Genomic DNA, 24,116 nt, shown 5'->3' on the forward strand with positions numbered 1-24,116 from the left:
CTTTTACCAAAGCCAATGAAAAGAATGAGCATGTGGCGGCGCAGATGAGCCGCAAAGACCGTGTGAAGCCTCGACAGTACAAAGCCAGCCTGTTATTTTGTTTGATTAGCCCGCGCAGAGGAACCAGAATGAAAAGCAATGCTAACTTCCACTGCTCTTCCCTTGGAACATTTCTGTTCATGCAATTGTGTGCAGTGGTATTGCAGATGGGAAATGTCAAATGCCACCCTGGAGCAAAGCCTGGTGGTTTCCACACTCCTGTCAAAACTTTACGAACCTCCAGAAATAACCAAGTCAAGACCTTGCAGAGGAAATATGGTGGCAGTATGTACAGGAAATCAAAAATGAAATTGCAGTTGTGACCATAAATGTCGGAATCTCTGGATCATTGGTCTTTGAGATCAAGAGACTCCTGAGAAGAGCGTGTGGAGTAATGAGGTCATTGGACAGAGGTGTTGACTGATGCCAATATCTCTGCAGGCGGATGACGGTTCTTCCTGTCTTACTGTATGCTTGTGAGACTTGGACGCTAAGCAGTGGCCTAAGGCCATGACCACATGTCTTTGGTACCAGGTCTCTTCAGAGGATCCTTGGGTCCAAAATGTGGAGTATTACTTGCATTGTGAAGGAAGATCAGAATTGATCGTTGATCGTTTCTCTGAGCATTATCCAGCATGCAGGAGCCTCAGTGTTTTGAAAATGACTCCAAAAGTGTTATCTGGTTACAAAAACAGAATTTTTCAGGTTTAGAAGTGTTTATTTCTAACTAGCCCTTACGTAATATACCAGAAACAAAGCTGTTAACAAGTAGCTACACCAGGAAATGACGTCACCATGCTAACCTCGGACCAAATGTCATGTAAATAAAAACAACAGTCTTTTCAGTTTTACAAGTGTTTTTTGTTTGCTGTCTTTTACATAATATATGAGAAACATGTATATAAAGACACAAAATGAAGCGGTTTTGGAGAGACCAGCAACTGACATCATGGTGCTGCTTTACTCTAATTTGTTGTCACCCTCGTCACTCAGAAACAAAATGGATCAGAATGTGACTTTTTAACCTCTTAAAATAACTTTTAAAATACACCAAGGTTAGCCATATATGAACTTGTCCAAGGTCTGTGTTCCAAGAATGTCCCCTGTAAATTTGAAGCCTCTGGCAATAATAGGACTGGACTTATGCTGAGCACAGACAGACGGACCGATGGATGAGCGGACAGAAGGATGGACGGATGGACGGACAGACGACAGACGAAAAGCCTTTGCAATACCCGATGGCCATAATTCATGGCCTCAGATAAAAATGAAGCAAACATTGACCATCCAGCAGGTGACAGTGTTCAGCAGGTGGCGGGCAGGTCTATGGGATATTGCACTGATGTGGTGCATAAATCATGTTTAAAAGATACCTGCTGGGGTGTAATATATCAGCCCTTTAAATCTGCACAGGCCTGGTTTCTGCTATGTTTGTGTCTTTCCGTGTGTGTGTATTTGTGCATGTTGCATGCCCTTGACTGTGTGGAGGAGCCGTGTGCATGTTTATTTTTTTGTTGTTTTTGTGCCATCTCTCGGAGCTGTGGTCCTCTCCTGTTCTCTCTTTGTGCTAAAGGTCAGTGCAGTTGCTGTGATAGAATCCAATCTGAAGGACACGGTGCTGGAACAGGCCATGCTACAAATGGACCTAAGATAGGCCGCTCTTACACGTGCACACAGGCGCATACATGCGCAAGCATCCTCGGGTACATGCATGTAGAAAACCTGCAGTGCTCATCTTTTCTGTGATGTCATAACGGATTCCATGTGAGAGGTTTATTCCAGGATGCAGAGTAACCGTGATGACACTGAAGCAGATTCTCTTTCCAAAGCCGTCTTCTCCCGGGTGTCCTAAAATAAATCCACTGCGTCTTGAAAACACCAGAGACAAACATATGATCATTAAACCCTCATTTGTCGGTTTGCAGCGCTCTGTGTCGTATTGCTGCACGCTGATTGTCGCTCCGATTACGGTTCAGTCAGTCTGATTGGTTTGAGCGCCAACACGTTTTGAATATGAATGTCTCCCCCCTGCCCCATGCCCTCCTCATCTCTATGATGTGTTCAAGGTTTACGAGTTGGAGTTAGTGCTTCACTGAAAGAGCAACACTGCAAATACGCATCATTTTATCGCATATATTTGTCTAATTTCTGGTCAAAATCTGTAATTGTTTGTACATAAATATGTCTGAAAAATTTTAAGGGCAAGAGTTTTGGAAACATCTTGTTTTTAGTCATATCTGAGAAGAAACAAGGTTTTTTTTAACTCAGATTTTTAAGATGCTGCAGACATGTACGACATGCACAGTTGATCATCTCACCAACTTTTGTAAAAAAAAAAAAAAAAAAAAATCAGTGAAACATTTTTGGCCAATCCTGTTTGAGTAACATAACCTGGAGCTGTCAATGGTATTGAAATATGTCAGTCAGGTTACATTAATTTATCTGCTGCTGCAGGTATTTGGGTATGTCCTCGTGGTGCTGGGACGTGGGGACGCATGCCCTCCTGCCCGCGTTGTGTGAAGGGTGCGGGTTATGATTGTGTCTCTGAAAAACATATAATTAAGCTTAATTTTTAATGAATATTAATGACATTAGCATCAGATTTGTGCATCTGCTAAGATTCCAGAAAAGGGCGGCGGGGTGAATTCATTTGGTAGTCATGAGGATGGATGAAAGGATGAGAGCAGCGAGAGAGAGAAGGGATGGTGAGGGGTGACAAAAGAGACAAATACTGAGGATCAGAGGTCGTATCAAATGTAAGGATGGAGAGGGAACGAGTGATGGAGGGGAAGGGATATGAGAGGTGTGAAAAGAGAAAATGACAGGGAGAGGAAGGAGAAAGAGAAAAGCCTGACCCGGAAGTTTGAGTAAAACTATAAAGAAGATTGATTGCAGCTGCTGATTTTATTTTATTTAGCACTTAAAGGGGTCATACATCAACTTCTTCAGGTAGCTAGCATAGGTCATCTCTGTCTTTAAAAGACTTTACTTTTAGATGCTCCCACTAGGGGGCGCCACAGCAGGTCATCCATGTCCACAGTCATAAACCTCCTCTTCGGCCTCCATATTCTCCTCCTGCCTGGTGGCAGGAGAATATGGAGGCCGAAGAGGAGGTTTATCACTGTATATATATACTCAACAAAAATATAAACGCAACACTTTTGGTTTTGCTCCCATTTTGTATGAGATGAACTCAAAGATCTAAAACTGTTTCCACATACACAATATCACCATTTCCCTCAAATATTGTTCACAAACCAGTCTAAATCTGTGATAGTGAGCACTTCTCCTTTGCTGAGATAATCCATCCCACCTCACAGGTGTGCCATATCAAGATGCTGATTAGACACCATGATTAGTGCACAGGTGTGCCTTAGACTTCCCACAATAAAAGGCCACTCTGAAAGGTGCAGTTTTATCACACAGCACAATGCCACAGATGTCGCAAGATTTGAGGGAGCGTGCAGTTGGCGTGCTGACAGCAGGAATGTCAACCAGAGCTGTTGCTCATGTATTGAATGTTCATTTCTCTACCATAAGCCGTCTCCAAAGGCGTTTCAGAGAATTTGGCAGTACATCCAACCAGCCTCACAACCGCAGACCACATGTAACCACACCAGCCCAGGACCTCCACATCCAGCATGTTCACCTCCAAGATCATCTGAGACCAGCCACTCGGACAGCTGCTGAAACAAAATCGGTTTGCATAACCAAAGAATTTCTGCACAAACTGTCAGAAACCGTCTCAGGGAAGCTCATCTGCATGCTCGTCGTCCTCATCGGGGTCTCGACCTGACTCCAGTTCGTCGTTGTAACTGACTTGAGTGGGCAAATGCTCACATTCGCTGGCGTTTGGCACGTTGGAGAGATGTTCTCTTCATGGACTAATCATGGTGTCTAATCAGCATCTTGATATGGCACACCTGTGAGGTGGGATGGATTATCTCAGCAAAGGAGAAGTGCTCACTATCACAGATTTAGACTGGTTTGTGAACAATATTTGAGGGAAATGGTGATATTGTGTATGTGGAAAAAGATTTAGATCTTTGAGTTCATCTCATACAAAATGGGAGCAAAACCAAAAGTGTTGCGTTTATATTTTTGTTGAGTGTATGTATATGTGTATATGTGTATATATGTGTATATGTGTATATATGTGTATATGTGTATATATGTGTATACGAGGTCTGTCCATAAAGTATTGTACCTTTTTTTTTTTTTTTTTTTTAAACTATATGGCTTGAACCCTCGTGCGCATGCGTGAGTTTTTCCACGCCTGTCGGTGACGTCATTCGCCTGTGAGCACGCCTTGTGGAAGGAGTGGTCCCGCCCCGTCGTCAGATTTTCATTGTCTGGAAATGGCGGAATGATTTGGGGTTTTTTTTCCAGCAGAATTTTTTCAGAAGCTGTTAGAGACTGGCACCTGGAAACCATTCGAAAAATTTATCTAGCTTTCAGTGAAAATTTTACGGGCTTCACGGAGAATAAGGTCTGTTAGTAAAGCTTTAAGGACCCCTTTAAGGACGCTCAGCGCGCCGCGCTCCGAGCTGCGACAACACGGCACAAGCCACCGGACCATTTCTAAACGGATGGCTCTGTGGATATGAGACCGTCGTGTGCTCTTTCTCTGGTTATCACAAGAGCTGGACATCAGCCATTTTCCGGCAGATTTCACTTTTAACAAGAGATTTTGTCATGGAAAGCCGCGCGGAGGCTTCGCGCGTAAAGACCGATTCGCTTTGGAAGCGAGACAAAGGAACACCTCTGTTTCGGCGTGTCAGAGGACAAGTTTGGACATGTCCAGCTCTCCACAATTTCACTGATACTTACTGGTATTGAAAGCCGAGATAGACATGTCCAAACTTGTCCTCTGACACGCCGAAACTTTATGGACAGACCTCGTATGTATATAATGTGTATATATGTGTATATGTGTATATGTATGTGTATATGTGTGTGTGTATGTATATGTGTGTGTGTATATGTATATACGAGGTCTGTCCATAAAGTATCGTACCTTTTTATTTTTTTTTAAACTATATGGATTTGATTCATATTTTTTCACGTCAGACAAGCTTGAACCCTCGTGCGCATGCGTGAGTTTTTCCACGCCTGTCGGTGACGTCATTCGCCTGTGAGCACGCCTTGTGGAAGGAGTGGTCCCGCCCCATCGTCAGATTTTCATTGTCTGGAAATGGCGGAATGATTTGGTGTTTTTTTCCATCAGAATTTTTTCAGAAGCTGTTAGAGACTGGCACCTGGAAACCATTTGAAAAATTTATCTGGCTTTCGGTGAAAATTTTACAGGCTTCACAGAGAATAAGGTCTGTTAGTACAGCTGTAAGGATGCTCGGCGCACCGCGCTCCGAGCTGCGATGACACGGCACAAGCCACCAGACCATTTCTAAACGGATGGCTCTGTGGATACGAGACCGTCGTGTGCTCTTTCTCTGGTTATCACAAGAGCTGGACATCAGCCATTTTCTGGCAGATTTCACTTTTAACAAGAGATTTTGTCATGGAAAGCCGCGCGGAGGCTTCGCGTGTCATGACCAATTCGCTTTTGAAGCGAGACAAAGTAACACCTCCGTTTCGGCGTGCCAGAGGACAAGTTCGGACATGCCTATCTTGGCTTTCAATGCTTACCAGTCGAGTGAGTTATAAGAGAAATTGTAGAGAGCTGGGCATGTCCGAACTTGTCCTCTGGCACGCCGAAACGTTCTTTGTCTCGCTCGAACAGCGAATCGGTCGTGACGCACAAAGCCTCCGCACGGCTTTCCACGATAAAATCTCTTGTTAAAAGTGAAATCTGCCAGAAAATGGTTGATGTCCAGCTCTTGTGATAACCAGAGAAAGTGCACACGACGGTCCCAGCTCCACACGGCCATCCATTTAGAAATGATCCAGTGGCTCTTGCCTGTCGTTGCGGCTCGGAGCACGGCGCGCCGAGCGCCATTGTGGGCCATCCTTAAAGCTGTAGTAATAGTCCTTATTCTCTGTGAAGCCCGTAAAGTTTTCACAGAAAGCCAGATAAATTTTTCGAATGGTTTCCAGGTGCCAGTCTCTTCTGAAAAAATTCTGATGGAAAAAAACCCCAAATCATTCCACCATTTCCAGACAATGAAAATCCGATGACAGGGCGGGACCACTCCTTCCACAAGGCGTGCTCACAGGCGAATGACGTCACCGACAGGCGTGGAAAAACTCACGCATGCGCACAAGGGTTCAATCTTGTCTGACTTGGAAACATATGAATCAAATCCATATAGTTAAAAAAATAAATAAAAAGGTACGATACTTTATGGACAGACCTCGTATATATGTGTAAATGTACATATGTATATACGTATATGTATATGTATATATATATATATATATATATATATATATATATGGGTGATTCTTAGACTACGGGCACTTATTATGTCCTTTGATCATATTGTATGAAAAACAGAAAAAAAGGGGAAATTTCACAGTTTTATAGTTATCTTTACAATGAAAGTGTGTTACGAAATTTGTTCTAATAGTCTATGATGACTTTTTCACCTTTTTTCAGCATCATTATATGCAGATATTGTTGGGAAGGTGTCGTAACACGGACCCGCAACAGGGGGCGCAAATGAACGGACAATGGATAAGACAAAGAGTAACAATTTAATGTTGTGAAACGCACAACTGGATACAGACAAAACTATAATGCCAATTAAACACAAGGTGACGTGCGGGCAGGCTCGAAGATAGGAGACCTCTGACGATCGAAGAGCTGGGACCCACACAGCTTCCACCACCAACGACCTGAAGAACACCGGAGCCGCCAAGTCCTGAGTCCCCAGGTGGTCACCGTCTTCTGTTGCAGACCCTGGTACTGCTGGCAGAAGATGAAAACAGTTAATGGTGAGTGTGTATCCACACACCCAGTAATCCTTCAATACAGATCTTCAAGGAGGGAAAACCTCCACCTCCAGATACAATTTCACCCGTGCAGCTCCTGTTAGTCTCTTCCCTGGATGGAGTAAGAGGCGAAGACCGTCGCACTCCCACTATCCGCCAATCCAGCTTTAGACTGAGTCCACAGGAAAACGGCTGCACACAGGACAATGTTTAGATACAACAAAATCACAGCAGAGAAGGTTACCTTAGACGGTAGCTGATTTCTCGGGGAGGAGGTGGAGTAATAATCCGGCTTTTGTAGGGACGGTGGTGATTGGTGACAGCTGGTGTAAATGAGTGACAGCTGTCACTCTCTGTTGTCTCGGTGCCCTCTCATGCTTGAAGCCTGCACTCCAAGCAGGGCGCCGACTGGTGGTGGTGGGCCAGCAGTACCTCCTCTTCAGCGGCCCACGCAACAGATATTGCCGTTTTGTGCTTGTCCCACACCCAGACTTTTGATCTTCAGTGATAAAAATGAATGGTAAAGAAACGTTTTTTCTAATGTTTTAAAATATCTCTGAATAAAATATCAGTAAAATAATCAAAACATAATTGGGGTATTCAATGTCATACAACTGTTGTGATTTTTTTAAACAAAATGTAGTTGTCCTACACTATTGCCGTAATTTCCACCACAACACTGTAATGTCCCTTTAAACAGTTTGTATGAAAGATTGTTTGGGTAGTTTCTATGGAGATAAACAGTGACATCAGAGCACATGTATATAGCGCCAAATCACAGCAAACAGTTGCCCCAAGGCGCTTTATATTGTAAGGCAATGGTGTGGTGGAAATTACATTTACAAGGCCAATAGTGCCCGTAGTTAAAGAATCACCCATATATATATATATATATATATATATATGTGTGTATATATGTGTGTGTGTATATATATATATATATATATATATATATATATACACACACACATATATATATGTGTGTATATATATGTGTGTGTGTGTATATATATATATATATATATATATATATATATATATATATATATATATATATACTCAACAAAAATATAAACACAACACTTTTGGTTTTGCTCCCATTTTGTATGAGATGAACTCAAAGATCTAAAACTTTTTCCACATACACAATATCACCATTTCCCTCAAATATTGTTCACAAACCAGTCTAAATCTGTGATAGTGAGCACTTCTCCTTTGCTGAGATAATCCATCCCACCTCACAGGTGTGCCATATCAAGATGCTGATTAGACACCATGATTAGTGCACACGTGTGCCTTAGACTGCCCACAATAAAAGGCCACTCTGAAAGGTGCAGTTTTATCACAGCACAATGCCACAGATGTCGCAAGATTTGAGGGAGCGTGCAATTGGCATGCTGACAGCAGGAATGTCAACCAGAGCTGTTGCTCGTGTATTGAATGTTCATTTCTCTACCATAAGCCATCTCCAAAGGCGTTTCAGAGAATTTGGCAGTACATCCAACCAGCCTCACAACCGCAGACCACGTGTAACCACACCAGCCCAGGACCTCCACATCCAGCATGTTCACCTCCAAGATCATCTGAGACCAGCCACTTGGACAGCTGCTGAAACAATCGGTTTGCATAACCAAAGAATTTCTGCACAAACTGTCAGAAACCGTCTCAGGGAAGCTCATCTGCGTGCTCGTCATCCTCATCCGGGTCTCGACCTGACTCCAGTTCGTCATTGTAACCGACTTGAGTGGGCAAATGCTCACATTCGCTGGCGTTTGGCATGTTGGAGAGGTGTTCTCTTCACGGATGAATCTCGGTTCACACTGTCCAGGGCAGATGGCAGACAGCGTGTGTGGCGTTGTGTGGGTGAGCGGTTTTCTGATGTCAATGTTGTGGATCGAGTGGCCCATGGTGGCGGTGGGGTTATGGTATGGGCAGGCGTCTGTTATGGACGAAGAACACAGGTGCATTTTATTGATGGCATTTTGAATGCACAGAGATACCGTGACGAGATCCTGAGGCCCATTGTTGTGCCATACATCCAAGAACATCACCTCATGTTGCAGCAGGATAATGCACGGCCCCATGTTGCAAGGATCTGTACACAATTCTTGGAAGCTGAAAATGTCCCAATTCTTGCATGGCCGGCATACTCACCGGACATGTCACCCATTGAGCATGTTTGGGATGCTCTGGACCAGCGTATACAACAGCGTGTACCAGTTCCTGCCATTATCCAGCAACTTTGCACAGCCATTGAAGATGAGTGAACCAACATTCCACAGGCCACAATTGACAACCTGATCAACTTTATGCGAAGGAGATGTGTTGCACTACATGAGACAAATGGTGGTCACACCAGATACTGACTGGTATCCCCCCCCAATAAAACAAAACTGCACCTTTCAGAGTGGACTTTTATTGTGGACAGTCTAAGGCACACCTGTGCACTAATCATGGTGTCTAATCAGCATCTTGATATGGCACACCTGTGAGGTGGGATGGATTATCTCAGCAAAGGAGAAGTGCTCACTATCACAGATTTAGACTGGTTTGTGAACAATATTTGAGGGAAATGGTGATATTGTGTATGTGGAAAAAGTTTTAGATCTTTGAGTTCATCTCATACAAAATGGGAGCAAAACCAAAAGTCTTGCGTTTATATTTTTGTTGAGTGTGTATATATATATATATATATCCAAACCATCTCTTTCCAATTTCCCTTAGGGAGTCTTCCCAAGGGATTAATAACATTCTATCTAATCTAAATCATTGTACCTGTGATGACTCTGATACATTTTTCCTTCTCTATCCATCCTCATCACTTCCAGAGCAAATCACACCATTTTCAGCTTAACCACCTCCATCTCTAAGCCCCACAACATTGCTGGTTTCACTACCTTCTTCCCTTTCACTCTTGCAAATATCATTGTTATAAATCACTCTTGTCACTTTTCTTCACCCACTCTAGCCTTCCTGCTCTCTTTTTCACCTTTCAACCATATTATTCCATTGTGCTGCCACTCATTCATACCCATGGACTCTGTCTTACTTCTGCTTAATTCCCCTTCTTTCCAGAGCATATCTCCTCCTCTCCATGCTCGTCTCAACATGCTTCCTACTCACTACTGATATATTCTAATTCCACAGAAATGAAGTGTTGAACAAAGAAAACATGAGTTAACCTGTTTCATAGAAGTCTAAAATTACTTAGATCTGTGGAACATTGAGGATGTTTACTGTGAAATCTCAACAATTGTGGTGAGTCCAGAGAAAACCCAGAAGTCAAGTATCTACATTTAGCAGTTGATTTATGACCCAGTCTTCACTGATATGGTTCTAAACTTGGGGAAGTGACAGGATTTTTAAAAAAGAAAAGAATGGGACCTGAGCAGCTGAAATGCTTTTTTCTTGGCTGGTGGTTGAACTTTCTCAAAGGTTCAATAGTTCTAACATCTGGGGAGAATTCAGAGTCGAACCACTGCTGAGTCTGTTAGGTGGTTTGGGGATCTTCTTAGGTTGCCTCCTGGATGAATTCCTTTCGAAGTTCAGCTAGGAAGAGCTGTCAGGAAGTACTTCACAGATTATGTAGCCCATCTGGCCCAGGAACATGTTGGATTCCCCAAGAGGAGCTGGACGATCAGGCTGGAGAAAGCTCCTCAACCTCACCGCAAAACTCACTTCAACGAGGGTTCCAACCAAAGAGACAAACATCAGTGATCTCATGAAACAAAAGAATCACTCTTAGCCATGTGAAATAATGTCGACTGAAGCCAGACACCTGGACAGCTGTGAAATTTGCTGGCTGCGTTCTGTCAGATGTTCTCACATGCGGTTGTGCTTGTTTGCTTATCTCCTGTGACAGCCAATCAGACTCATACAAGCAAAGCAAAACAGTTTCACCTCCGTCCTCATCTAGAAACACACAGAGTGGAGCACAACCACCAAAAAAAAAAAAAAAAAAAGCCACAGACGACTTAACTGAAGAAGGAAAAGGGTGTCAAAGTGCTCAAAAGGATTTTTATTTTGCAGCAGCAGCTTCGATGGAGCCTGGAGCTTTACGATCCAGGTGTTCAGTTCTAGGACTGCAACACCACCAGCTAGCTCCAGGGGGCATGTTTTTATAATACCCTACTGTTGTATTGGAACAGGGGTGGTGGCCAAGTGGTTACTGTGCTTGGTTTCAGTGCGGAAAGTACCTGGTTCAAACTCCACACCTGCCTCATTTCTCCATGTAATGTGGAGTTGTGTCAGGAAGGACATCTGACATAAAACTTGTGCCAAATCAGCCTGCAGATCCACCTTGGACCTGCTGTGGTGACCCTGAGTGAAAAACAAGGGAGCAGCCGAAGGGTCTTACTTTTACCCGACCGCTATATTGGGAAGGTACAAATACACCTGTGAGCTAAAGTAAATCTATTGATAGTTGCAGACTTTAATAGATATGTTCAACCATGTAACAAACAATTCTACAACATTATTTTTGTTTAAGGTCAGAAAATGCATATTGGTGGATTTTATCTGTGAAAAGTAATAGAAATGATATTTTGATGAACTTGTTTCATGTGCTGCTCTGTGTTTTTATGGCACCTCTGGATAACTGCAGTGCATCACTGCCACTTTATTCATTTATAGACTTCACTGGACATTGTCAGGTGATGTCATTCAGGTCAGAGGTCAGATAAATTTGTTGGTCGGAGGAGAGCAGATATCTATGCAGAAAACATTTCATTTCAAAATCTAACCTCATTCCTGAGATATGGTCATTAATATATTTTAGATGATGACCTCTGGTTTGACCTTGACCTGTGAGGTTGACATGACCTGTGTTGTGAGAAGATCGTCCCCTGATTTTATCCACCCAGTTTGATCGAAATTGCTCTTTACTTTCTGAAGACATGACCATGGATATGAAACAGTGGCCTCTTATTTGACCTTGACCTCAGACCTGTGACCTGTGCTATGAGAAGATGATTCACTGAGTTTATCCACCACCTTTGACTGAATCTAAGATTGATTTAAATAAAGTCTGTCTGAAGCAGGCTGACCTCAAAAACTGAATGACCGTACATGAACTGAGGGAAGCCACCAAGACGTCCTTGACAAATATGAAGGAGTGTTTCGTATTGTGAACGTGCAGAATATCAACACGATAGCGTTTCTCACTCCCGATCTTGAGTGGTTGGGATTAACGTGGCACTACAATATTGATTTACGCCCGCGTAAAGCCTCGCTTCGGCTCTATATATTACAGCACATTCAGCAGTCATCTATTCAATCAAATCTAATATTACACTGCCTCTCCACACAGCTGTCTAATAGCATTTAACTCTCAGTTTGATTCCTGCGTTCCCTCATGTACTTCAAACGCTCGCCTTCAATATCCTTCATTTGCTGCCACTATGCCAAGATGAAGTCTTTTGAAAAGCGAGGAGGATGAAGGAGCGTGCGTGTGAAGACAGGATTAGCTGTGGCCTAAGGCTTAAGGTACGGCAGTGGAGTGTATTTTAGAAGCTTCTAAATTAACTGGGAAATGGGATTTTGAGACAATGGACTGGAAAAAAAACTCAAATGAAAGGATGCACTCGCAGCACTCCTCCATTTGTGCCTGATGTTCTGTCTTTTATTACCGCCGCCAAGGTGCTTTTGTTTTCACCTGCCACGTTTGTCGGCTTGCTCGCGGTTTTACTAATCATCCGATTTCCATGAATGCTGATGAGGAGTTTGTATTGGATGGGGAATACAAAACGTTGCATCCTGGAAGGGGATTGTGCAAAAAAAGGGGGCGGAACCAGGATATATAAAGTCTTTATTATTATTTGAATTTTAACATGGAAAAAGATAAGTGTTCCTGAACAAACAATATTTAGGTTTGTCTGTGGAAAAGATGCCAATAAATTTAGAATGATTTACAGAAAAGGAAGTGTGAGAGCAGACTGCGTGTATACATGCACTCTGCAAAATGCAATGAATGAGTTCATTAGAATAGAATAGAATAGAATAGAATAGAATAGTCTTTATTGTCATTGTACAATGAATTTGATCCAGTTTGTTAAAATAACTCAAAATGGTAAACACTGTCAGGATGCAACTCACCATAGAAAAAGGGTATATCGTGATTATGAACCAGTTAGATGTTGGTAAACTTTGATGCACAAATTAAATCCAAAAAGCAACTTTGCTTTACTTATGTAATAATCCATAGACCCGTCTGCCACCTGCTGGACGCTTGGTGGAAATTAGGAGCAAGCGTGATTGGTTTTGCATGTATGGTGGCTGAGAAAGGTGACAACACCAGCAAATGCAGAAAAAAAAGAAATGCAAAAAAATGCATCAGTTCAACAACAGGTTTTTGCATCAAAAAGCATCTTGCAAGTTGAGAAAATATTTGCAAACAGACAGTACAAAGAAATATAACCGGCAGTAAATGAAACGGTTGAATTTGATAATGTTTCTGCTGCAAATTCACACACCCAGAAAATGGGCTGCAAAGCTCCTCAACATAATAAAAGTATGAACAACTCAGAAAGAGGTTTCCACCTAAGGGACTTTAACTCTGTGATCTCTTTCTCTGTCTGATCAGCAGAGCTGAGTAAGTTTATTTATTAACTTGATTGATTAGTTTACCCTTTAAGGTACTTATATTTTCACATTTTATGATCTTATTTTCAGTGCACTGACCAGTTGAAATCAGGCAGAAAGCTCTTTTTGTCTTCTTCATACTTGCTTTGTGTTGTGTGCTTCTTTGTTTTTGGGTGCATTGTGCGTATTTGCATTTTCAGATTAAACCGTTGCATGTTGTATTTGTTTGTGTTCTCCAGCTGAGTAAGCTTCTCTCTTTTTTCGATTTGCATGATGTTTTTGAAGCAACTGCCTGTTGTTGAATTGATTCAGTGGTTTTATTGTATTTGCTTGTGTTGTGGCCCCTCTTGGCCACTGTATATCTGTGTGCTGAAATGAGCTGGGGTGTCGGTCTGGTGTCCACCTATATAGGTCAACACTGGGAAAACTGCAACTTTCACAAATGATCTGGTTTTTGCAGAGTCCAGGCTTTTGTTTCTTGCTCTGCTCCTGGACACCCTGAGGGGTGTTTCTGTGGTTCCTCCGCCACTGAGGGTTCCTGGGCCTGGTTTCTGAGCTCCTTGGCACATGGACTCTGTCACATCTCTGGTCCTGTCTGTGTTTTGTTCTCGTGCTCACCGCCCTGATTCCAGCCGACAGCGATGATGTAAGAACGTGAGCGTAAACAGCAGCACGAGGCCGGCCTCACTTTGACCCACTTAAAAAGGGAAATCCCCTCGTGTGCGCACTCGGCACGCTCACACGCCTGAGTAAATATTGGACTCGGGTCAGCAGCTGCTGTTCTGAGCGAGCGACTGTTAAAAATCTCCCTTCCTGTTCCTCTCTTCACCTGTGGAGGTGCATGGAGGTGTGTTTCTGTTTTCAACGGTCGACTCCAAACGGGCCCGAGGGGCCCCTGAAGATGAGCACATGATGTCTGTTGCTTAAACTCAGTTTCATTTAAACTAAGTTTCTGTTTGAGGGCAATTATGTTGCAACGTCTGCGTGCAGCTCTGTGCAACAGTTTTAGACACATTTTCTCTTCCTCAGACCTAAAAAAGCTGTGAAATGAGGGTGAAACAGATTATTTTTATTAACAATTAATCTGTCACATACTTGTTTGCATCATAAAATGTCATAAAATGTCCTAAAAATCCCCAAACCCCAAGATAACGTCCTCAAAACATCTTCTTTTCTCCACAATCCAAACGTATTCAGTTAACTGTCTGAGATGCGGAAAGAACGTATTAATAAAGAAACCAAAAAAAAAAAAAAATTCCTGTGGAAGAAACTGACCGCTGACAATTTGGACTTTTCTTTCTTTCGTCAAAAAAGTTACTCAAAACAATTATTATGAAAATACTTGGTGATTAAATTAGCAGTCAGTTATCAATGCAGTGATTAATCATTGCAGCTTGAATGTTAATTGGTTTTTTTTAAGATTTTTGCAAATTTATTATGAATAAAAAACTAAGAAATCACATCTACATAAGTATTCACAGCCTTTACCATGAAGCTCAAAACTGAGCTCAGGTGCCTCCTGTTTCCACTGGTCATCCTTGCGATGTTTCTACAGCTGGGTCCACCTGGGGTCAATTCAGTTGATTGGACATGATTTGGAAAGACTCACAACTGTCTACATATAAGGTCCCACAGTTGACAGTCAGAGCACAAACCAAGCATGAAGCCAAATGAATTGTCTGTAGACCTCCGAGACAGGATTCAGATTCAGATTCTTTGTCCTTCTAACAAGTACAACAAAAAGTGCAAATATAAACCTGAGTAAACCACATGTAGACTTAAAGATCTTAAAAGACTTAGAAGAAAATAAACATCAAATGTAACAGAAAGAAACAGGTATGTTCAGAGCGTAAATTAAAAACAAATATTAGAAACTGGATATTGCACATATGACAGTGGATACTGCACATTAACAAATATTGCACACATTTCAAGTGCGTTATGTGACCTGGCTATTTGGTTCCAGTGGCATTCAAAGCTCTGACAGCAGTTGGGTAGAAACTGTTTTTCAGTCTATTTTTTCTTGTTTTAATGGTCCTGTACCGTCTGCCGGATGGCAGTAGCTCAAACAGAGAGTGTCCAAGTTGAGATGAGTCCTTTAGGATGGTGTTGGCTCTCCTGAGACAGTAAGAGCCATGAAGGTCCCCCAGTGTGTGTAGAGGGCATCCACTGATCTTCTCTGCCATTTTGGTAACCCTCTGGAGCTCTTTCCTGGTTGCCCCGTGCAGCTGGCAAACCACGTACAGAGGCAGTATGTGAGGATGCTCTCCATGTGTGAGAGCTGTGGATATGTGGGGGCCAATCCTGAGTCTCTGTGAGTGATCTGACAGAAAGTCCTTAATCCAAAGACATGTGGAATGAAGTAGACCGAGGTTCAGCAGTTTCCTCACGAGGCCATGGGGGAGGATGGTATTGAATGCTGAACTATAGTCCACGACGAGAAGACAGGTGTAGTTGCACTGTTGCTCCAGGTGGGTCAGCCTGGTGTGGAGGGCAGCGGTCACAGCATCCTCTGTTGACCTGTTGGCCTTGGAAGCGAATTGCACTGCTTTCGGATGTCAGTTCAGTTGTAGGCTGATGTTGCTGTGTAAAAGTCTGAGGGCCGAGCTAGCATTAGCATCCAGTGGGATGTAAACAACGGTTAGCAAGACTCCAGTAAACTCCCGAAGAAGCTCCAGAAATTGTCAGATTGTCTTGAGGCACAAATCTGGGAAAGGTTACAGAAACATTTCTACTGCTTTGAAGGTCCAAGTGAGCAGAGTGGCCTCCATCATCTGTAAATGGAAGAAGTTCAGATCCACCAAGACTCTTCCTAGAGCTGGCCACCCGTCTAAACTGAGCGATCGGGGGAGAAGGACCTTACTCAGGGAGGTGACCAAGAACTCCAGAGTAAAAGGCACATGGCAGCCCACCAGGAGTTTGCCAAATGGTACCTGAAGGACTCTCAGACCATGAGAAACAAAATTCTCTGTTCGGAACAGACAAAGATAGAACTCTCATGTTTGGAGGAAACCAGGCACCATCCCTACAGCAGCAGGAACTGGGAGACTAGTCAGGATTGAGGGAAAGATGGATGCAGAAATATACAGAGTCATCGTGGATGAAAACCTGCTCCAGAGCGCTCTTGACCTCAGACTAGGGTGACGGCTCATCTTTCAGCAGGACAATGACCCTAAACACACAGCCAAGATATCAAAGGAGTGGCTTCAGGACAACTCTGTAAATGTCTTTGAGTGGCCAAACCAGAGCCTAGACCTGAATCCGACTGAACATCTCTGGAGAGAGCTGAAAATGTCTGTGCACCGACGCTCCCCATCCAACCTGATGGAGCTTGAGAGGTGCTGCAAAGAGGAATGGACCAAACTGCCCAAAGATAGGTGCACCAAGCTTGTGGCATCATATTCAAGAAGACCTGAGGCTGTAATTGCTGCAAAAGGTGCATCAACCAAGTATTGATCAAAGGGTGTGAATGCTTATGTTCATGTGATTTATTAGTATTTTGTTTTTTAATGAACTAACAAAAATTAAAAAAAAAATCCCATCGTCATTATGGGGTGTTGTGAGTAGAATTTTGCGAAGAAAAATTTTTTTATTTACTCCATTTTGGAATAAAGCTGTAACATAGCAAAATGTGGAAAAAATGAAATGCTGTGAATGCTTTCCAGATTCACTGTATATATTTAAAAATACATATGCTGTTGTTGTTGTTGTTGTTGCTGTTTTGAAAATGAGGTTTGCAACTTGTTAAATATTAGATTCTGCAAAGTAATGAGGTCAAAAAATATTAAACATATATTAAAAGTTTTAGTTAGAATCTAGAATTCTAAGTTTTAGTTAGAATCTAGAATATTTTAACACATTGATTTTATTTTAACCTACTGAAAGGAGAAAAAAAAAAAATCAAATAATGGAATGTTGTGTGTATCAGGGTGGCTTAAACCTTTTCACAACATGCATTTATATGCATGTTGTAGGTTTGCTTATTCATTTATTATAAAATAATACATATAATAAATATAAATATAATAATAAAATAATAAATATGTGTTTAATATAAAATAATAAATATATCCAAAATATTCTTGAATTAAAGGGTTTTTATTTATTTTATTTATTCATGCATTTATTTTTGCATGTTTAGAATTATTGCTTAAGTAATTTTAAGTGGTTAATCATTTAAATCTCCATCAACATGTATGACTGCATCCTATTTAAGATCATGAATAACTTTTTCTTTTTCATCAGTAGCTGAAGACATGAACATTTTTTCTGTGTCATATTTTGGCAAACCCTTTCTGTTCTCTGTGAATTTCCAGATTTTAATCAGAAGTTCCAAACATATTGAACTGGTATCAGACAGCCGTTGCGCACGTTAAATGTTGTGATGACAGATTGGTTTCACGTCTCTCGCTGATAATCTTCAGCGATAAAATTCTATCACCTCACTGACAGTAATATAGCCGACCTGCTGCATTATAATCACACAACAGCTCCCAAAATCAAACTGCAGGGAAGAATTGATTTCGAAATTAAAGTGTGTGATGTAAACGGTGTGTAAATCGTGCCCCGTGTGCGTGTACGAAAAGCTCCATCTCCCCCCCATCTCTCTCTTTCTGTCTGTGTCTGGCCGATCAGTTATCACTAATCCCACCACTCAGAGCTCTTTAAGTTGCTATTGTGCTGCAGACGGTTAACATGATGGAGGGACGACCTCCACGGACTATGAGGAGGGAAAATATGACAGCGGGAAGGAGGGAGAGGGCAGCACCTCCGACAATGGGGAGAAAATTGGTTTACACTAGATCGGATTGTGATTACAGAGAGAAAGAAAATGATTTTGATTGAACAATAGGACTGTACGTGTGCCTTTGTGCAGGATTAGCAGGTCGTTAGGCCGGGATTTGGTTGGCGTCTGTTTCATGCACTCTGTTGCTGTTTATGTGGTTTTATCTTGGGCTTTGTGTCTTTGTTCAGTTGGTTCTGTGCAAACTGAGCCCACACACAACATTTCAGAACCCTGAGTGGACTGATTTGGCGCTACATAAATAAATTGAATTGAATTTAAAATAACATAAGATGTAGAGGAAGTGCCTCTGTGGTCTGGGAGATGGACTACCAACCTATAGATCAGGCTACAATTCCAGGTGTGACCGTGTCATGCTGTCCTTGGACAAGATGCTTCACCTGCATCATTCCAGTCCACCCAGTTATAAATGGGTACTGGGCTTGGCTGGAGAGGTTCTATGATGGACAGAAGACGCATCCATGGGGAGTCATTGACTCTCAGCCACTTCACACTGTGGAATCTGAGGATTAGCACCAACTAGACGGGCCTCAGGTCCTGTATATCTATATGAGGTTATAATGGAAGGTAAAGAACACAGTTTGAGTCTAGACCTAGTTGTGCATACCTAGTTTTATAGTACATAGACCTTCTATTGATACCCTGTTCACATATAGCCCCAGCGATTCCCTCTGTAGCAAGTAAGCAAATGTTTTGGGGAATTTCCATTGATGTCATGGGGATACCCCAACAACAAAAACAAATGTGGTTGCTCTAGGTGAGGTCTCTTGTAAGGCTCGAAAACTGAAAATATTAATTTCTCACAAAAAGAGGACATAGTGCAGTAATATTTAAGCAAAACAAAATGTAGAGTTAGAGCCCCGTTCCTTCCTGTTTCATCCCGAATAACAAATCGGGGCCTGTTTTGAAGCATCATAGTAACTTCTTGATCCATCTTTGTCAATCTTGAACACACTTGGTATACGTAGTAGTAACAGCCATCATCTGCACCAGTTTTGAAATCGGGGTGAAATTTTCAAACTCTTCAAAAAAAATTCATCCCGATTAGCCACATCATCGCTAGTGCATGGTAACTTCCAGGTGTTCGAAGTCTTAACAGCTTCAATCATGTCTTCAAAAATGTCTTTAAATGGGGTCTTCCCAGTGAGTGCGGCTTGAAACTTCTTCCTCCATCGGGCTAAAACTTTGAAGCAGAAGCCGTATTTGTTGCGGTTCTGGCCAAGAGCGTAGCTCCTTACTTTCGTTTTCAGGCAAATTGCTGGCTGTGCGATTTATAAGCCAGCTAGTTGCCAGGTCTACACTTTATAAGCCAGCCTGTTAGGAGGCAAGCCGGATTAAGCTGTTTCATCCTGTTCTTGTACTTTTTTGGGGTCATGAGCAATCATAGTAGAATGGCACCCTGTGCAATAGGGGTGAAAAGGAGACTGGCCTCTCTTCTGACTGTGCCGTCTGTTGTTAGCTGTGTAGTTTCCCTGGCATAAAGGTGGTTGTAATAATCACTATTGCTAGTTTTAGTTTTCTTTTAATTGTGTATGTAGGAGTGACTTGATACTCCATTAAAATGCATATCTGCACATTTGCATATGTTGTCCCCCTGGAGCCGCCACTGTCCCACACATTTATAAAGAAATCACAAATAATGAAGACACTGGTGTAAATGAAACAGAAAGAATTTATTTATTAGGTGACACTTTGGAAACTAATTCTGTTTTTTAAACAGAATTAAAGTGAAATTCTTTTTTTGAATTCACATATTCAGTTAAAACGTTAAAATGTCAAATTCAGATCATTGATAGAATGTGGAATTTTGTTTAAAAACAACAACAAAAGCTTTCTTTGTCCGTCCAAATCTAAAATGTCTCTTTGTGTTTCTAGGAACCACAGAAGGAGAGTTATAGTACCAGGGGTCCCGCACCAGGGAACTCTGGGAAGTCTACTGGTGAGGATGGTGTCTCCCAGGACCGCCCCTCCAGTCTGCCAGTGAGTGACAGTTCCCTCTGCCAATAAGCCGAGACATGGTCCCACATTAGGCCCACTGTCTTTTCTAATGTTTTGTACCTTGTCTGTGCTGGTGCACGGTTCAGTGCACGTGGTGCCTCAGCATCAGTGCATGACGCCACATGCACTGAAAAGCGCGTGCGCCGACATTGTTGCAAAGGCATGCAGGCACACGGTTTCATGCACTTTGCTGAGCTGTGACTTATGAAGCAGGTTGATGGGAGGAGTTTCAGATTCACATGAAGGAGGGAAGATTTCTGCTCTTCAGGTTTTTGGAGAAACCGTAGTTTGTTCCTGACTTCTACTCACAGGTGTTCAATAAACAGTCTGCAGATGTAGCAAACATTGGCACTAATAATCGGATAACTGTTGTTTGATTTTAGTGGAGGAGGAATATTTCAGGTGGAATATTTTCACACATGTTGCTTTTTCAGAAGAGACACTGGGACTTTCAACCCGGGATTCCTGTGGTTTATAATTGGACTAGGTGAGCTACTAACTGCTACAATGCTATAAAGCACACACGATCAACATTGTCTGCTCTATTTTTATTGTTTATTTTTCCCAGAAAAGCACAAAACTGATGGTGCTGCAGACGGTTTCATCTGATCTCATGACAGATGCACAATTAGAATTTTTCTTTCCATCACTGAAAGGAGGTTATCGCTAAGTACTCTGATTATTAGCTTAATTATTTATGCACTATCTTAGGAGCTGGACTATGAAGGGTCAAAGTGATCAAAATTAATTGAAATATTGAGTGAGCCGAGCGCGGCCAAAGACTGGGAGATTTTCTCATTTCGGGTCGCTTCATCCACCTCTCTGTATTCTCTCCTCCACCACTAAACACAAATGTCCGCAACTCATCCACGGACCAGTGCGAGTAAAAAAAAAACGGTTTCTGTAACGCCGCTGTGACTATTTAAAAATGGCGAGTTTGATTCTCATCTCGGACGGCACGCTCGTGACTCATCCAGTGACATTCTCTGACCAATCAGTGGCCAGCAGCCTGTTGACGTTACATTTTAGTATCGGCTCGGCTCGCTTGGAACCGCTCCTGAGCAGGTACTAAAAAAAGCACTCGGTACCAGGTATTAACCCTAATAGAAAAGCAAAAAAAACGAGTAGAGTCGAGCCGAGTAGTGCTACTTTTGTGAAGTAGAAAAGCGCTTTTAGATTTGGGCGCTCTTCGCCTGCGACTCCCAATGGCGCCAACCCGCGGTCAGTGACATGCGCAACAGTGGCTGCTGCCGTATTCCGATCCACCGGAAGTGAGCAAAATTGCACAGGTGACGCAGTGAATGAGAAAACTGAAGTGGGTAAAGTGGACCTGCTAAAATTGAGGCAGTGAATGAAAACATTCAACATTAAATCGAGTACAGCAAATGATACAATTGAAGTGGGTAAAGTAGAGGTACTAAAATCGAGGCAGTGAATTAAATTAGCCAATGTTATATTTTTAAGACATAATATTTATAAGATTAATATTTACCATAATGTGATTTTAATGGCATCCAAATTTAACGATTCTAATTTTCATAGGGGCAATATTAATCAGATGTTGTTTTTTTACATCACTCATTTTCATGTTTAGTACTTCACACCTTCCATTTTTATCAAGTCCAGTTTTACCCTTTTGATTTTTTAACCACATTCAATATTTACTGCTTTCACTTTTAACCACATTAATTGTTTTACTGCTTTCATTTTCACCACATTCAAAGTTTTACTGCTTTAATTTTTACCACAATCTATGTTTTACTGCGTTCATATTTACCACATTCAATATTTCAATTAATTTTGATCACTTTGACCCTTCATACTGGACAAGTCAAGAAAATGACCAGCAGGGAACATGTTTACAAAATAAAGGCATTTGTATAACAACAGGTGCCGCCCACTGTTAGATTTTTTTTCTTCCAAAGGATAAATGTGCAATCCAAGAGGAAAACTGCCACACAGGTCTTATTCAGTAAATACACTGAGCTGCACTGCCGTCTTCTGGTGGTTAAACTGAACTACACCTGACTTGACAAGATCTCGCGGCTAATGGTCCATTCTATTTGGACTCAGAGGTCATAATTTTCCAGTTACCCCCCTTAAGTTTGAATTACAACTCACTGGAACCCGGCATACCCCAAGTTCCCAATCCAGGATGACCGCTCTGAGCATCAACATTGATGAAAGTGGTAGTTTTTTTTTTTTCATTTTTGTGTCCAATTTAATAAATCGTACACACAATACTGCCGTACTGCTGGACAGTGTAACGTGTTGTTTATGAACTCTTCCCACTAACACTGGGGAACTCGGTAGATGTTGTGAAATCAAAACACTACTGGAATGTTTGCGCCGTATTTCCTCTTTGATGAGGTCTCTTTCTTGGACCGCATATAGTTTTGTCGTTTCCTGGTCGTCTCACTCAGGACATCTTCCAAGCACATCCAACTAGATGGCGGTTCCGGGGAAAACCCGGGACATGGTGGAGTGAATACATCTCCCAGTTGTCTTTGGAATGCCTTGGGATCTGTTAGAGGACTTGTACAAGGATGGGGAAGTATGGAATGAGCTGCCCACATAATTAGCAGAAAATGAATGACTGAATGAATATTTTCATCATACTCTACACTCCAGCTTATTATTCAAATTGTGGGGTTCTGTGGACTTTTTTCTTGGGTGCGATGTCACTCACCATCACGACTTCCAAGGTAACTGAAATGCGGCATAAATATCGTGCATCACTTGAGTTATTCCTCAACACATCCTCGTTGTGTTTTTCCTTCATGACACACTAATAATCCACCATGATGCATCTCTGCTTTCTTTTTTTGGTACCCTCTTCCCCTCACCCTTTACCCCGTCCCTTCTTCCTTTCCGTCTTTCTCTCTAAAGTCGCATCATGAACGTTTTTTTTTTACTCCCTTGCTGGTGATATAATGAGAAATGGCCTTGATTCATCAGTGTGTGGATCCGGAGCGAGCGAGAGCAAAGCGACGCAAGCAGCCCCCGCCACGGCGGTGGCTGATCTATTTGAACCACCACTTTCACCATCATATTCCCTCACCACTTTAATCGCCACGTTTCAGCCCTTTGGGTTCCTCCGTGTGTTTTCACATCCTATCCAAAGCGCGTGGCTCGCAGAGATCCTAATCGCCGGCAAGTTTTGATGAGACCGCTCGGCACAGAGAGCGGGTGATAGTTAGAGAGAGAAATTGCTCAGCGTTCGCCAGTCTCTTCCAGCAAGCTGTCACGGCAGAGATGTAACCGTTTTTTTTATCCCCCCCACCCCCTCCCCACTCTCTCGCCAGCGTTTGATGTCAGATCTGAAGCTGCTGTCGTCTCACTCGCTGTCAGGAGGGAGGGGCCGCGGGTCGGCACAGCGTCATGTTGTTGTTTTGGGGCGAGTCTGCTGTGTGATGTGGCGGGATTTTTGAAGGCGGACCAAAGGGAAAAGTGCTTTAGTGACTTATCACAAACGCTTGTCGTAACGCCCCGCGGCACTTTGAAAAGGTAATGTGCTGGAGATACGGCCTCTGTGGCACCGTTAAGTTAAAAATTCTCCAGATTACACTAACACACACCACCAACAGCTTACAGTTTGGTCCACAAATATATGGACATTGAAAAAGCTGTTACTTTATTTAAAAAAAGCAGCTCTTGGGGGGGTGGCTGTTGGTGCATGCCTCCCTTTTTCATCTTCATTCTTCACAGTCATTAGGCAGCTTTTCATCTTCCTCCAAAATTCTCCCTGCAAAATACAGGGAAAACTGAACTAGAATGCACTGCATCTTCAACTTTTATTTTTTTG

At 42.3% G+C, this 24,116-nt stretch overlaps 1 protein-coding gene across 1 annotated transcript in view; it reads left to right on the top strand.

The window, feature by feature from the left end:
• arid1b (AT rich interactive domain 1B (SWI1-like)) overlaps positions 1-24,116 on the top strand; it is a 417,017-nt gene that overhangs the window by 154,195 nt on the left and 238,706 nt on the right. The window contains exon 4 of the mRNA XM_034159361.1: positions 20,189-20,293. Within this exon, the coding sequence (XP_034015252.1) occupies positions 20,189-20,293 (105 nt within the window). The remainder of the gene's footprint in view (positions 1-20,188; positions 20,294-24,116) is intronic.

Source organism: Thalassophryne amazonica, chromosome 19 (assembly GCF_902500255.1).
Source record: "Thalassophryne amazonica chromosome 19, fThaAma1.1, whole genome shotgun sequence".
In the NCBI taxonomy this organism is placed as follows: Eukaryota; Metazoa; Chordata; class Actinopteri; order Batrachoidiformes; family Batrachoididae; genus Thalassophryne; species Thalassophryne amazonica.